The sequence below is a fragment of the Ochotona curzoniae genome, unplaced genomic scaffold, assembly GCF_017591425.1.
Source record: "Ochotona curzoniae isolate NIBS_2020 unplaced genomic scaffold, NIBS_Ocur_1.0 scaffold_4937, whole genome shotgun sequence".
Lineage (NCBI taxonomy): Eukaryota > Metazoa > Chordata > Mammalia > Lagomorpha > Ochotonidae > Ochotona > Ochotona curzoniae.
In genome coordinates, this window is record NW_024467126.1 from 1,095,296 (window position 1) to 1,110,583 (window position 15,288).

Consider the following 15,288-nt stretch of genomic DNA (forward strand, 5'->3'; position numbering starts at 1 on the left):
CCGCCTCCGCGCCGCGGCCGCCCCCTCCCCGCCCCTGCGCCCGGCTCCGCACTGCCGGCCGCGCCTCCCGCCTCCCCCGCCGGGGGCTCCCCGGCCCCGCACGCCCAGGTCCCTGCGGCAGCTTAACCCCTCGCCCGCCTGCCGCGCAGCCCGGGACCCGAGGCGGGCAGGGTGCGGGGGGCTGCGCCACCGGCGGCACCCGGGGTGGGTGGGCGGAGGCCGGGCTGCGCAGGACGCGGAGAGGGGGAGCTAATCCGAAAGCTCTCTTCCCCTCCCCCCCAGCACCCCTGTGGGCGCCACTCTGCACACCCCCCACAAACACACCCCGCCCTGCCTGGGTGTCAGGGTAGGAAACCGGGAGGGGCAGGAAGCGGACTGCGGTGGGGAAGGGGCGCCCCGCCCAGCCCCCCGGCCCGGGTTCCTGTTTTCAAGACAAATCGTTCCCACGGGGCTAACCCATCCCCGGGCCGGGCGTCTTCCTGCGGCTGGCCCGCCGGAGGCTCAGGGCCGCTGCAGGTCGCTGCCTTGGGCACCGCTGGGCCTTGGCCGGGGGAGAGGGGTGGCATTTGGGGCAGAGGAGGCTGGGGGAGGGAGATGCGAAATGGGGATTGCCAGAGCTGCGGCCTGGACTTGGGGGGCCTCTCCACTGCTCCTCCCTCGCCACGCTGCAGCCCTGGACCAAAGAAGGGGCAGGGGCCAGCGGTGGCCGGCTCTGCGCAGCTGGGGCACAGTCCCTGCAGGGAGGAACTTGGGGAGGGGCGGCGGCCTGCCGGCGGTTGGGGTCCCCACAAGCCATGCCTGGAGGAGCAGGCACCAGTTTCCGGCCGTTAGGGTTCAGACACACTGCGAAACCACGAGCCCAAACCTCCCCTCCCAGGCTGGCGCTGCCCCTCCCTCCAGCTCCCTTATGTGAAAAACACGCCCTTTCTGGTCCTCAGTGGCCCCTAATAGTGTGTGTGTATGGGGGGTGACACTGGCCTAGCCCAGATCACCCGGGCGGGTGTGTGCTGTGCTCAAGCTCCCCCAGGCTTTGTCAGGGCCGCAGCCACCTGCTAAGAGACCCCTCCACGCTGCAGGGGTGGGGTGGGGCGGAGCCAAGGAGGTGCCGCGCCTCCCCAGGCCCTGCCCATGGCAGCGTGGATGCTAGGTAGTCCCGGAGTCCCCAGGCCAAGTCCAGGCTCCCAGCTCCGGGGAGGAAGGCGGGCACCAGGCAAACGCTCCGCCCCTGCCCAGCCAGGCTGGCCGCTGACCTAGTATGGACACGGCACTCAGAAGAGAGGCGTGGATGGTGGTGCGTGGCAGGGAGGGAGGCAGGAGAGTCCCAGGCGCTGTCCCCACGGGGCCACCCTCTCTCCTCCTCTCCCACCCAAGGGATCTACCTGCCCCGAGTAGGTTGGGCATAAGCGGGTGATGGCGCAGCTGCTGGTGTGCCAGCCAAGGAGCTAAAAATACCTGCCAACAGAGAGAACAGGAAGCAAGCTCCTAAGGAGGTTCTGTTTATTGGGGAGTGGGTGCAGTTGGTCAGAGCCCATAAACAAGAGGGGGCACCGTGTCCCCAGGCACCGGGACGTGGGGATCTTGACGCTGGGGGTGGGGGAACTCCAGGAAGGGATTGAGAACTCTTAACTGCAGGCCCTCTGTGCTGCGGATGAGGAGGCCTGCAGACTGAGGGCGGGGAGGGCCAGTTTGGGATCCGCTCTGGTGGCTCAGATCTTCTCATCCGGGGCTGGCAGTCTCTGTCGCGAAGGTTCCACGCCCCAGATCTCGCGAGCATACTGGGCGATGGTGCGGTCACTGGAGAACTTACCCGAGGTGGCTATGTTCCGGATCACCATCCGCGTCCACTCTCGGGGGTTCTGTGGGACCCAGGAGGGGTTGTGAGGTCTCCCTGCCAGCTCCCCATCTTTTGGCTCCACCCCTGGGGCGGGGCCACTGGAACACCACCCATCACATGCCACCCTCAGGTCCTCTCTCACCTTGTACAGCGCACTGACTTTCTCCTGGCATTTGATGTAGTCTTCATAATCTGCAAAGACTTTAAACCTGTTGGGGAAGAAGGGAAAGCAGCTCTGTGAGGTCGAGGTCAAAGGTCAACGGCCCCGCCCCGCCCACAGCTGGAGATCCCACCCCCCGACCCCGGTCACTGTGGACCCCCACTCTGGTCTCATGGTTTTCCCCCAACCCGACCTCCATGGTCTCCCCCACCCCAGCCTCGGCGGACCCCCCAACCCCAGCCTCCGTGATATCCCCCTACCTTGGCCTCAGTGGGCCCCCTACCCCTGCCTCCTTGGACCCCCACCCCAGCCTCCGTGGTCTCCCCAACACCGGCCTCCGTGGTCTCCCCTCCCCCCAGCTTCTGTGGGCTCCCCACCCCAGCCTCCGTGGACCCCCGGCCCCCCACCCCTGGCCTCTGTGGACCTCCAGCCCCCCACCCCAGCCTCCGTGGGCCCTGACCCCCCACCCCAGCCTCCATGGACCTCCAGCCTCCGTGGACTCCCAGCCTCCCACCCCTGGCCTCCATGGACCTCCAGCTCCCCACCCCGGCCTCCGTGGACCCCCGGCCCGCCACCCCTGGCCTCCATGGACCTCTGGCCCCCCACCCTGGCCTCCGTGGACCCCCAGCCCCCCACCCCGGCCTCCGTGGACCCCCAGCCCCCCACCCCGGCCTCCATGGACCTCCAGCCCCCGACCCCGGTCTCCGTGGACCCCCGGCCCGCCACCCCTGGCCTCCATGGACCTCTGGCCCCCACCCCCGGCATCCGTGGACCCCCAGCCCCCCACCCCTGGCCTCCATGGACCTCCGGCCCCCCACCCCAGCCTCCATGGACCTCCAGCCCCCACCCCGGCCTCCGTGGACCCTGGCCCCCCACTCACCGGTCGTGGTGCATGAGCATGTTGACGATGTCCTTGAACAGGTCTGGCTGCTTCGGGGAGAAAAACCCACTGCTCAGCTGCTCGATGATCTGCCGCAGCTCAGGGATACGGTCATAGTACTCCTGGGCGTTGTACCTGCCAGGCCAGCCCAGGGCTCAGCTCCTGTGCCAGTGTGTGGCTGCCACCTTCCCTCCGCCTCCCTTGCTGCAGGGAGAGTCCAGGAAGTCCCTGGCAGCCTGACCACACCTCCGGGAAGTCCTCCCAGCATCCTCCTCCCTGCTCTGCCAGTTCTCCCCCTGCCCATCCCCGTTTCCGTAGATTAGGGCTTGGAGGCCTGAAGGAGACCCCCAGAAAGACAGGGACGGCTCCCCAGGGGTCAGGGCTGAGCATGTCAGACTTCCCTCCCTCCTGCCCAAGGACTGAGCCACAGCTTTGGTTTTTCCTCTCATGGAGATTTATGCGCGAAAGAGAGTCAGAGCTGCAGATGGCCCATCCACTGCTTCCCTCTCCCAATGCCCACAACAGCTAAATGGACAGGCCAAAGCCTAGAACTGCATCCCCGTCACCCACACAGGTGGCAGAGAGCCAAGCATGTGAGCCATCCTCCGCTGCTTGCTGGGCACAGTGGCAGGGAGCTGGAGTGCAAGTGGAGCCGCCAGGGCTCCCACTGGCACTATGACATCGGACTCCATGCACAGCACCAGCCTTTAGCCTGAACTGTCAAGACTTCCAGGAGAGCGCCTGGCACAATGGCTCAAGTGGCTAGTCCTCCCCTTGCAAGCACTACCATCCCCATGGGCACTGGTCCACATCCTGGCTACACTGCTTCCCACCCAACTCCCTGCTTGTGGCCTGCAGCTTTGGGACCCTGCACTCGCATGTGAGACCAGATAGAAGCTCTTGGCCTCTGGCTCCTGGCTTCAGATCGGCTCAACTCCGGCTGTAGCAGCCACTTGGGGAGTAAACCAGCCAGCAATGGAAGATCTTTCTGTCTCTCTCTCTGTAAATCTGCCCTTCCAATAAAAATAAATTAACTTTTTTTAAAAAAACTATATGTATAAAATTCGAAATTGTCATGGAAATGGAGGGTTTTTTTTAAAGATTTATTTATTTTTATTGAAAAAGCGGATATGCAGAGAGGAGGAGAGACAGAGAGGAAGGTCTCCTGTCCAATGGTTCACTCCCCAAGTGAACGCAACGGCTGGTGCTGCGCCGATCCGAAGCCAGGAGCCAGGAGCTCCTCCGGGGCTCCCACGCGGGTGCAAGGATGGCTTTGGGCCGTCCTTGACTGCCTTCCCAGGCCACAAGCAGGGAGCTGGATGGGAAGCAGGGCCACTGGGATTAGAACCAGTGACCATCCGACCATTTGGGCAAGGCAAAGACTTTAACTGCTACGTTATCTTGCCAGGCCTGGGAAATGGAGTTTAAAAGTCATTTCAGGGCCTGACACGGTGGCCTAGTGACTAAAGTCCTTGCCTTGAGGGCGCCGGGATCCCATATGGGCACTGGTTTGTGTCCCGGCAGTCCCGCTTCCCATCCAGCTCCCTGCTTGTGGCCTGAGAAAGCATTTGAGGATTGCCCAAAGCCTTGGGACCCTGCAACAAATTTAATTTTAAAAATTTATTATAAAATTTATTTTTAAAATGTATTATAAAAATTTGAGAGTCAGAGACAGGGAGAAAACAGAGTAAGCGAGCGAGAGGAGTGGTTTACTTCCCCAAATGCCCACAGCACCCACGCCTGGATCTGTCAGTAGCTTAGAACACTATCAGGTCCCTGTGGGGCAAAAGGTCAACTTCCTGACCCATCACCACTGCCTGACAACAAGAGGCGGGACCAGAAGCAGAGGAAGTAGGGGCCCACGTGGTGGTATATGGGCTAAGCCTCTGCCTGTGGCACTGGCATCCCATGTGGGCACTGCTCAAGTCCTGGTTGCTCCATTTTCCGTTCAGCTCCCTGCTCATGTACCTGGGAAAGCCACAGAGGCCGGCCCAAGGCCTTGGACTCCTGCACGCACGCGGGAGGCCCGGACCTGGTTTCGGATTAATTCAGCTTTGGCAGTTGTGGTGGCCATTTGGGAGTGAACCAGAGAATGCAAGATCGCTCTCTCACTTTTCAAATAAGATATTTTTTATTTTTTCAGATTATTTATTTATTTATTTATTTTTGGAAGGTCAGATATACAGAGAGGAGGAGAGACAGATGATCTTCTGTCCGATGATTCACTCCCCAAGTGGCCGCATGGCTGGAGCTGAGCTAATCCAAAACCAGGAGCCAGAAGCCTCTTCTAGGTCTCCCCGGCGAGTGCAGGGTCCCAAGGCTTTGGGCCGTCCTCAACTGCTTTCCCAGGCCACAAGCAAGGAGCTGGATGGGAAGTGGAGCAGCCAGGACACAAACCGGAGCCCATATGGGATCCCAGCACATGCAAGACAAGGACCCCAGCCACTAGGCTACTATGCTGGATCCTCAAAATAAATTTCATTTTAGGTTTTTTCTTTTTCCCCTCAAAATAAATTTTAAAATAATTTTAAAGGATAAGCTGTGGTTTTAAATCTGGATGATGAAATTATAGGAGGGAATTATTTCATTGCCATTTTTTAGTGAGCATATATATATAAATATTTATTTATTTCTATTGGAAAGGCAAATTTATAGAGAGAAGGAGAGACAGAGAAAGATTGTTCCATCTGCTGGTTCACTCCCCAAGTGGCCACAACAGCCAGAGCTGAGCTGATCCGAAGCTGGGAGCCAGGAGCTTCTTCCAGGTCTCCCACACAGGTTTAAGGTCCCAAGGTTTGGGGCCATCCCCAACTGTTTTCCCAGGCCACAAGCAGGGAGCTGGATGGGAAGTGGAGCAACTGGGACACGAACCAGCAAGTGTTTGGTTGGGATGCTGGTACTGCAAGTGAGGATTAGCCAGCCCCAGAGCATATATTTCTTATAACAACAACAATAAAATAATATTAAAGATAGCTTTTCTAAAATTGGGGCCATCATTGTGGCACAGCTGTTTAAGCCAACGCACACAACACCAGCATCCCATTCAGGCACTTGAGTCTGGGTTGCTTTACTTCCAACACAGCTCCCTGCTAATGCTCCTGGGAAAGCTGCTAAAGAGGGTCAGGACACTTTGGGCCCCTGATCCCACCTGGGAGACCTGGGGTGCTGGCACCGGCCTGGCCCCGCCCTGGCTGAGGCAAGCACTGACGGAGTAAAGCAGTGGAGAAAAGAGATCCACTGCAGAATCCACCTGTCACCCCACCTTTCAAAATCAATGAAAAAAATGAACTAACATTTTTACAAATAATGCCAAGGAAATACATCCTTGAAGGAACGTGTTGGCTACAAGCACAGTTGTAATTACTCTGTATTTCTCTTTTTGTCATGGTTTCCCAGGAAACTAAGGATTCAATTTTGCTCCCAATTCCAGAACAGTAGTATTTCTTAGGATAGACATAATGCCTCCGTCTCCTTCCCTTCAGTTTCTGATTTGCTTCTTTCACATCCTATTTCATTAACCTTGTTTGCTGTGAGCGACCTCTAGAGTGTCCCAGAATCTTCAGGCTTTTAACTCTGATAAGGCCCAGGCTGGGTCAGCCTAGCCGGCACACCTCCCCTTCCCAGCCCTGCTCTGGGCACCCTGGGTCAGCCACAGCACCCTGGGGCCTCCTGACCAGGCACCTTGAACTTGGTTCCCATACCCTCTCTGATCAAGCCTGTCCACATCTTCCACCCGCATGCCAAAGATGAAGAAGTTCTCCTCTCCCGCCTCTTCCGCCATCTCCACGTTGGCGCCATCCATGGTGCCAATGGTCAGTGCACCATTGAGCATGAACTTCATGTTCCCGGTGCCTGAGGCCTCAGTCCCCGCCGTGGAGATCTGCTCGGACAGGTCAGCGGCCGGGATCACTGTGGGCCAGCAGCAAGGGCATGTGGTCATCTTGGGCCAGAGCCCGGTTCACAGCCTGGAGATGAGGCTGGCCTCCTGGACAGAGCCAGACCCAGGGAACCCCACCCCCAGTTCCAACTCCACAGGCTTTACCAACAATGGCCCCCTTTGGCCCCACCCCACCCCGCCCTCTCTCCTTGCACATCCAGGATCTCCCAAGATCCCCCTCCACCACCATCCAACCTGAAGGAAACCCACAGGCCCCGGGGGTCCCCCGCTGTCCCCTCCTCACAGGGTTCCTCTGGCACAACCCTACCTTTCTCAGCCAGTGAGACCCGGTAGTTCTCCAGGAAGATGACACGGAGGCGGTCTCCCACCACGGGGTCATGGTTCACCACGTCCCCAATGGCCGTGATGAGCTTGATGATCATCTTGGCCATGTGGTACCCAGGCGCAGCCTGCAGGACACAGCGTGGGCTCAGCATAACCGTCTTACACCACCTCCCCGCCAACACTCACCTCTGACCCTACCCCCCAGCCGCAGTCCGAGAGCCCTGGTCAAGCCTCGTCTTCTCACCTTCCCTCCAATCATCACGGTCCGAGGCACGAAAAGCTTGTTGGGCTCCTTCTTGATGCCTACCGAGAGAAGAAAGGAATCGGCAGGCTGGCCCCTTCCTGCCTCCCTCTGGAGGGGCGAGCCGGGGAGCCAGCGCAGGGCCCCACCACTCACGGTTGTACAGCGTGATGACGTGCAGACAGTTGAGCAGCTGCCGTTTATACTCATGGATCCGCTTCACCTGGACGTCGAACAGCGAGTTGGGGTTGATGTGAACTTTGTATTCCCTCTCCAGGTAAGCAGCGAACTTCAGCTTGTTTTCCTGGAAGCAGAGGAGGGGGAGGGCTCACTGTCACTCAGGCCCTGGGAAAGCAGATCACCTGCTACCTTCCTGCACCAGGGCAGCCATTGCTCATCAACACGTCCCGGATGCTAGGATCATGTGATGCCTTCTCACCACCGGCTCCAGGCAACTTCCACCAAGAGCCTGGGGCAGGCAGGAAAGCTGAGCGCTCTTAAACCTTCCTGCACTCCCATCACCACCAGCGCCACATGCCAGCCAGCTGTACCAGGTGTACCGGGTAGCCGCTCTCCCTACCTGCTTCACTTTGGCCACATCCCGGATGAAGGCTTCGTCATCCACGTAGGAGAGCAGTTTGCGCAGCTGGTCCAGGTCTGAGATGTACTCCTCCCCGATGCGCTGAGAGAAGATGGCTGTGGGTCAAGTCTGGCCCCTGTCCTCCTGGCTCCCAGCACACACGGATTCCTGTCTGGGTCAGCCACGCTCCTGCTACCCCGCCTCCACGTGTGGCGTGGGACATCCTTGTCCATCGCTCTCCCCTTCCCTGACCCGGACCTCTGGACCCAGCAGGACTTCCTGGCCTTTGCCTCCAGCTAGCGTGACCTTGAGACCTCCTCTAGTCTCACTTTAGGTGTAACCCAATGACCCCCCTCGTCACGTGGTGGCACCCGCCAGGCCGGCTTCCAGAGCCAGGGCTGCCATGACCGCACAGGGCACCCAGGTGCCAAGGAGGAGACAGCATCCCTTGTAGGCAGAGGAAGATTTCTGGTCTCCGCTGGGGACCCTCTGTACACAAACGAACCACATAACTGTCCCTGGCTGACCCCAGCACCCTGCGTCGACTCGGTCTTCCTACCTCGGCAATGACCTCTGCCAGCCCGGGGTTACACAGCACCAGCCAACGCCGGGGGGTGATGCCGTTGGTCTTGTTCTGGAACTTATGAGGCTCCAGCTCGTAGAAGTCTTTGAAACTGTAGTATGGGTGATGTATGGGAGGCAGGGGTCACCACTCACCCCCTGTGAGATGGGCATCTCCCTCTGAGACCCTTGCCCCTGTTTTTGCTGAAGGGGAGTGGGGTGGGAGCTGCGTGCCCAGGTGGAGGAGGGTGTGGGCCCTGCAAGGAGGGGTAAGGCAGGGCTCACATGGTCTTCTTGAGGATCTCGGAGTGGATGCGGGCCACGCCGTTGACCGCATGTGAGCCGGCGATGCACAGGTGTGCCATGTTGATGCGCTTCACTGCACCCTCCTCCACCAGCGACATGCGCCGCAACCGGTCAACGTCCCCTGGGAATGCAGCCGCCACGCGCTGTGGCAGCAGAGTCCAGAGCTGCTACTGGGACCCAGTTGGGTCCTGAGGCCCCCTCCCTAAGCCCCTTCCCCACTCCCCGGCCAGCCTCACGTTGAGGAAGCGCTGGTTGATCTCATAGATGATCTGGAGGTGGCGTGGCAGCAGCGTCTCCATGAGGTGCACCGGCCAACGCTCCAGCGCCTCAGGCAGCACCGTGTGGTTGGTGTAAGCGCACGTCTTCACCGTTACTTCCCAGGCCTGGAACGCACATGCGGGGGGGCGTGAACAGGGCTGCCAGCCAGTCCCTGCCACTATCTTCCAGTGCCCACCTCCAGCTCACCTGCTGCCCTCAACCTCATCTCCCCATCCTCCCAAGATCAGGCAGAGAGAGGCTCAACTAGGACTGGGGGAGGGAGGCTGCCAAGCTCACCTTGTCCCATCCCAGCCGTTCCAGGTCCACGAGAATCCTCATGAGCTCAGGGATGGCCAGCGAGGGGTGAGTGTCGTTGAGCTGGATGGCCACCTGTGAGCGAGAAGCAGCGTTTTGAGGTCACTCTCCTCCAGCCCCCAGGATAACCCAGCCTGGCTCTGTGGTTGGGGGAAGGGGAAGTAAGACGGGCAGTGGGGAGGGCCAGGGTCAGGGGCGCTATGTGTGTGTCTGCTGGTTGGGGACCTTGGCGAGTTGTACACACACACACACTGCCAGCCTCTACTTTATCTATCTATGAGATGGGACTGGCACCAGGGGTTCGGGGGAGGATGGCACCTTATCCGGGAAGGCGTCGAAGTTTGTGCGCACAGGATCCCGGCAGCCAAACTTGGAGGACTTGAAGCGCCGGATGATGTCCTGCAGGGTGGCCGCCACAACAAAGTATTCCTGCTTCAGCCGCAGCTCCTTGCCCTCGAAGAACTAGAGACAGGATGGGCCAGGCTGGAGTCGGGGCAGGACACCAAAGAGTGGAAGCAGGGGTTGCACCTCCCCCCCACATACAATAGGAGTATTGTGGGAGTCACCAGCACCCAGAGGTCCCACCTCCCTGGGGTCTTGGGGATGGGACATCCAAGGCCAGCAGTGGCACCCTGGGTGTGACTAGGGCACAGCCAGTACCCCTCTTCTCCAGCTCCCAGGCTGGGTGGGGAGTGACATACATTATCGTTGGGGTACAGGACTCGAGAGATGTTCTCTGCCAGGTTGCGGTCCAGCACGGCCTGGATGTAGCCGCCGACATTGACTGAAGTTCGAAAGCAGGGGGGACAGACAGAGTCGGCCCAGGGTTGTGGCAACAGTGCCGGGGGAGGGGGAGGGCAACACCTGCAGTGGGGCGGGGTGGGGGAAGGGGACTCACAGTCCTTGAGGTTGAAGTCATTGGGCGCCTTGGCCGACCAGAGGCGCATGGTGTTGACCACGTTGTTGCGGTAGCCGGGCACCGGTGTGTCGTAGGGCATGGCCAGCACTATCTGTGGGGACACCTGCTGTTAGGAGCTGGGCATCGGCGCCATGGGACTCCCAGGGCCTCCCCTGCCTGTGTCCTCTGCCCGCTCCCTTACCTGGATCCTGGTCTCAATGCCTAGCTACCAGCATGGTAACCGTGAGAAAAATGTCCAACCTCCCTGGACCTCCTCTGGGAAGGACAAACGGCTCCCATGTCTGCCCCCCCAACGCCCCTACCCTGGCCTTGGCAGACGTCAAGGGGGTCATGGGAACGGTGGAGGGACACGGGCGGAGGCACAGGTGTACCCACAGTGTGAGGGGCTGCCCGTCAGGAGAAGCTGAATGACACTTTGAACCCGTGAGAGAATTGGGGGATGGAGGGAGGGTGGAGCCAGGTCAAACCACCCAAAGGGCCTACGCCTGCTCGACCACAGAGCTAATCAGCAGTGATTAATGCCGACACCACCTCCCATGAACTGCTGCCAAGAACCACACAGCAGCACCCGGCACCAGGGCTATGGCCACTCCTCTGAGGGAGCCTCTTTTTGGGGCCTCACCCTCCCTCCACAGGCTGGGAGGGACCCGGATCTGAGTGGAGGGGCAGCTACAGCTGAACTAGGAGGAATCCATCCCAGAACGCCCAGTGAGGCCATCAGGGTCGGGGAGAAAGACTCCTGCAAGCTCTTCTACAGGCACGAGCGTCTCCGGCAGCTGCCCCGCCATGCCCACTGCGGAACTGCGGCCGCAGCCAGACGATCTGGATACCCAGCCTGGCTGCAAGCTCCATCCCGTGTGCTGTACAACCTTCTACCGTGTTGTTTTCTGTCCTGGACCTATGTCCCCTGACTTCAGCCTTCCATGGCCCCAGTGGTGGTGTGACCTCCAGCCAGTCACCGACCCTCTCAGAGCCTTGGCACCTAGACCCCCACCTCTCACAATGGGCACTCCCTGGGCCACCCCCAGCTCTGTCCTCACCTGTGTGTCTACCCACTTGGCCCCTTGGCTGGTGTGTTCCACGCGGCCATAGAAGTGCACAGGCAGTGTGAATTCAGGCCGGGCCTTCTCCCAGGGGTTGCCATAGCGTAGCCAGTCATCTGCTTCTTCCATCTGAGCCCAGGGTGTAGGGGGCAGAAGTGGAGAGAGTGCCAGGAAGGAGGCATGTCACACCCAGGCCCTCACACTCCTGAGGGCAGTGTGGTGCTGCGCCTCGTGTAGAGTGTGAATTAAGGGCTCTGGGTGGGCCCTGGTCTGGTGGTACAGGTGTGTCCCAAGCAGTCTACCCATTGTGGGGTCCCCCCAAGGGACAACATGGAATCTCCCTTAGAGGCCACGACTGCTCCCAGATCTATCCCAGAAGCAGATGGATTGTCTGCTACATGGTGACCGGGATATGGAGGAGCTCACCTGCCAGCCCCCACAGATCTTTTGGTTAAAAATCCCAAACTCATAGCGGATCCCATAGCCGTAGGCAGCCAGGCCCAGGGTTGCCATGGAGTCTAGAAAACAGGCTACAGGAGGTGCAGAAGGAAGTGAGCATCAGGTGGTACCCCTCCGCCCTCCCCACTCCCCACCCTCCCCCAACCCCTGGTATTCTCACCTGCCAGCCGGCCCAAGCCCCCGTTGCCCAGTCCAGCGTCTTCTTCAATTTCTTCCAGCTCCTCCATGTCTAGGCCCAGCTGGGAGACGGACAGTAATGAGGGTCTAGTGCCAGCAGGGGGAGCCCCCTCCCCCAAGCCAGGCAGCCCCGTCCCTGCACACCTGGTAGGTGGCCTCATCGCAGGCATTCTCCAAGGCCAGGTTCACCATGGTGTTCTGCAGTGTGCGGCCCATGTAGAACTCCAGGGACAGATAGTAGATCCTCTGCCCAGGGAGACGCAGCAGGGGAGGGGTCAGCGGCTGTCACCCTGCCTGCCCTAGTCCCAAGCTTGAAGCTATCCACCCCTAGCCCCCCATTTCTTTCTGCTCCCAGCATTCCTCTGGTTTGGGACAGAATCCCCTCCCATCTCCAACACTGCCCCCTTCCCCCACCCCGATGCTTTCTTCTCTGGCCGGCTCTGGACGTGGTTGGGGATTGCTTTGGAAAGCAGGGAGCCCTTTTGGTGGGACCTAGGCCTCCCAACAGCCTGTCAATGGAGTCGCGGCACAGAGCAACCCCAAATGGACCCCCAAGAGGGGCCACAGCCAAGAGCCAGAAGAAAAAAAAGAAAAGTCCTTTACCCAAGGTCACACAGTGACTCAGGGCTAGTGACTGCCAACTCCTGTCCTTGGAGAGCCCAGTCCCCCTTGGCCCTCAAGTCACCACCCATGCAGGGGGCCCAGGATGCTGGTACAGCCTGGGTACAGCCTGGGTAACCTGGGTACTCCTGGGCCCCTCCCTTGCCCCGGGCCGTAGGGTGTTAGGTTGCTGACATTTGCTGGTGACCCCAGTAGACACTTGATCCCTGCTGCCCCCGCTGCCCAGCCCGCCCCGCCTGTGGCAGTGGCATGCCATGTACATACTCAATGCCATGCCCTCCCACCCCGAGCCCTCACTGCCTTCCTGCCCACCACCCCACCCATGCTTCTAAGCAGGTGCTGGGCCTTGGCAAACAACCCACATGCCTTGGGCACTCCTCCCCCTCAACCTGGTTCTGCCCCAGGCTCCCCCCAAATCCCCAGTGAAACCCCTCCGGCCCGTGCACCCCAGGCGCCTGCAGAGGGACGCTTTATTTTCTAACACCCTGGTCCCGGGGAGCGGCAGCCACCTGGTCAGGCTTGCCCAGCACCCCCACCCGTGTTCCCCCACCCCCTCCCTGCACCAACAGGTGCCCATGGAGGCACCTTAGGGTCCTTTTCATAGTAGTGCTGCTGTGTGCGGATCCAGCGGCCCACGAGGTGGTCACGCACAGTGTGGGCCAGTGCAAAGTAGTAATCTCGAGGTGTGGCCACATTGCGGTCCTTGACCAGTGTGAAGTGCAGGTGCCGATTGAAGTTTTTTTTCAGCTCAGTCACATTCTCCACGCCAGCCAGGCCACGCACGCTGATTTGCTTCCTCTTCTCCTGATCTGACAGGGGCCGGGACATGGCTGCGGGGAGGGAGGGCCACGCGGACAAGGGACGGGTGGCCTGAGATGTGCCTCTATCCAGGAGTGGAACTCCAGAGCCTCCAGGGAATTTAAAGCCTGGCTCTGGTCTGCTGGCTCCGCCTCCCCCCACCCCCACTTCCACCCATGATGGGAGGGGTCTTGGCCTGGCAGATCCTGCAGCTATTTTGGGGTTGGAGGGAGGGGAGGAAGGAGAGGGCTGGGCTAGCTGCACAGGGGCGAAGCCCGAGCCCGCACAGTCCTGTGCTGACCCACTTCCTCTGGGCTTTGCACACGGGGCTTCTGTCTTCTGGCCAGTCCTTGCCTCTTGTGCGGTCGGTCAGGCAGGGTGCTACAGCACAGGGCCTGAGGCTTGGCTGGACCCCAGCACTTGTGACTTGGCTTATGGTGTCCCCCAGAATGGCCCTTTTTCTGGGTTCCTAAAGAGGGGGCTGTAGGCAGGCGGCTGGCAGGGCCCCGGGGTGTGACTTAGACACTGAGCGCCTCACTGCAGCCCTTTGCAGCCGCACTGGGGTGGGCTCTGTGTTGGGGCACCAGGGACCGGGGACTTCCTTCAGCTAACAGAGGTGCTGGTGGGAAGGGACCCCAGGATAGGGGGCTGAGTGGGGGAGGTCGCCTGAGGCAGGACTGCTGCCTCACCCCCCCCCCCCAGAGCTGAGACACTTCCAGCTGCTCCCCCCTGTCGCTGTCCCTCAAAGATCTCCCAAGTGACCTTTGCAAAGGGAATGGTCAGATTACAGGCCGGCTGCGGCTAGGAGCACAGACCTTTGGGAACTGTAGTTCACACACTCGGTTTCAGGGTTTCCTGCGACCAGCTGCCAGCCAGCTGAGCCTCCCTGACTCCTTACCCCCAACCGGGCAGGGACTGTGTGTGCTGGGACCCCCGTCAAATGTCTGTTCCACCTGCACTGGGTGGACCGCCCCAGCCTGTCTTAGCCCCACCACTGACAGACTGTGTGACCGCTGGCTGCTTGCTGTACCTTTCTGAGCCTCGGATTCTCCGAGGGTAAGCCTGCCTCCCTCAGGTCCTGCCCTGGGTACGGAAACCTTGTGTCTTGCAGGCTGCTAGGCCTTCCACGCTCATGAGTGCTTCTGGGAGGAACTGGGCGTACTGCTTGGGGAGCCCAGGAGGCAAGTCGGAGGCTGGGCAGCTACTGGAAGTTGTCAAGGGTCACGTTCAGGGAAGGTAACAATGTGGTCAACAAGGTTCTGAGTGGCTGCTGCCCCAGCCTGGGACTCACCAGCTCACAGGTAGGCCTGACCGCCAAGGCCTACACAGGAACCCCGACACAGGTTAACCTTGCACATCTCAAGGCAGAGAAAACATCTGGCACCTCCCTGACCTTCCACTTGACAGCTGGCAGGCTGTGCCTCCACCCCTCCAGAGAGCCCCCCGCTGGCTCCTGTAGGTCTGAGCTGCCCAATCAGCTCAGCCCCAATGCGTGCAGCTTGCTTGTTCACACAGAGCCCCCTAACTGCAGTTGGGCCCCACTCCCACCCTCAGCTGCTAGCTGCCCTTCAGGCCTTCCTTGCGCAACCAGCTCCGTCTCTGGGGCAGCTCCCTATGTTGCAGCAAATTCATCCACCAACTTGGTTCTCCCATTCCCCCAGCCCCAGGTATAGATCCCAGTGAACTCAGAATCCACTTCAGGCTGTTTACACCCGAGTTCCCGCCTCCTTCCCTGACCCGGGCTTGGGTTTCTGTGGAACACGTCTGGGTCTTGGTAACAGTGCCTCAGCGATGACCTTTTCCACCTGGTGCCTTGCTTGCCCAGCAGTGAAGGGTGGGACACTGCTACAACAGCACTAACTAGAAGGGGTACAGGTGGCACATGAGGGACCCCAGTCCAAAAATTGTTTCCCA

General features: G+C 60.2%; 1 protein-coding gene across 2 annotated transcripts; it reads right to left on the reverse strand.

The window, feature by feature from the left end:
* Window positions 1–1,480: 1,480 nt before the first annotated feature.
* On the reverse strand, window positions 1,481–13,477 carry PYGM (glycogen phosphorylase, muscle associated). Of its 2 annotated transcripts, XM_040971131.1 has the most exons (20): window positions 13,162–13,477; window positions 12,100–12,201; window positions 11,939–12,017; window positions 11,746–11,849; window positions 11,317–11,448; window positions 10,256–10,367; window positions 10,059–10,141; window positions 9,676–9,819; window positions 9,340–9,432; window positions 9,021–9,167; window positions 8,764–8,927; window positions 8,477–8,591; window positions 7,918–8,019; window positions 7,494–7,641; window positions 7,341–7,399; window positions 7,080–7,221; window positions 6,576–6,783; window positions 2,875–3,009; window positions 1,977–2,043; window positions 1,481–1,856 (listed from the first exon to the last, which is right to left on the reverse strand). In XM_040971131.1, exons 1-20 carry the CDS (start codon window positions 13,402–13,404, stop codon window positions 1,707–1,709), a joined length of 2,529 nt encoding a protein of 842 aa, XP_040827065.1. In that variant the 5' UTR covers window positions 13,405–13,477; the 3' UTR covers window positions 1,481–1,706. The 2 variants fall into 2 exon arrangements, with proteins under 2 accessions (XP_040827065.1, XP_040827066.1); XM_040971132.1 differs by lacking the exon at window positions 12,100–12,201 and having other exon boundaries at window positions 13,162–13,409.
* Between the last annotated feature and the right edge of the window lie 1,811 nt (window positions 13,478–15,288).

Excerpts from the sequence above, each read along its gene's own strand:
- PYGM (XM_040971131.1), bottom strand. The coding sequence starts at position 13,404 with ATGTCCCGGCCCCTGTCAGATCAGGAGAAGAGGAAGCAAATCAGCGTG. Across the intron at positions 12,202-13,161 it reads ACTATGAAAAGGACCCTAAG|AGGATCTACTATCTGTCCCT; the intron begins GTGCCTCCATGG and ends CTCCCTGGGCAG. Across the intron at positions 1,857-1,976 it reads AAGTCAGTGCGCTGTACAAG|AACCCCCGAGAGTGGACGCG; the intron begins GTGAGAGAGGAC and ends TGGGTCCCACAG.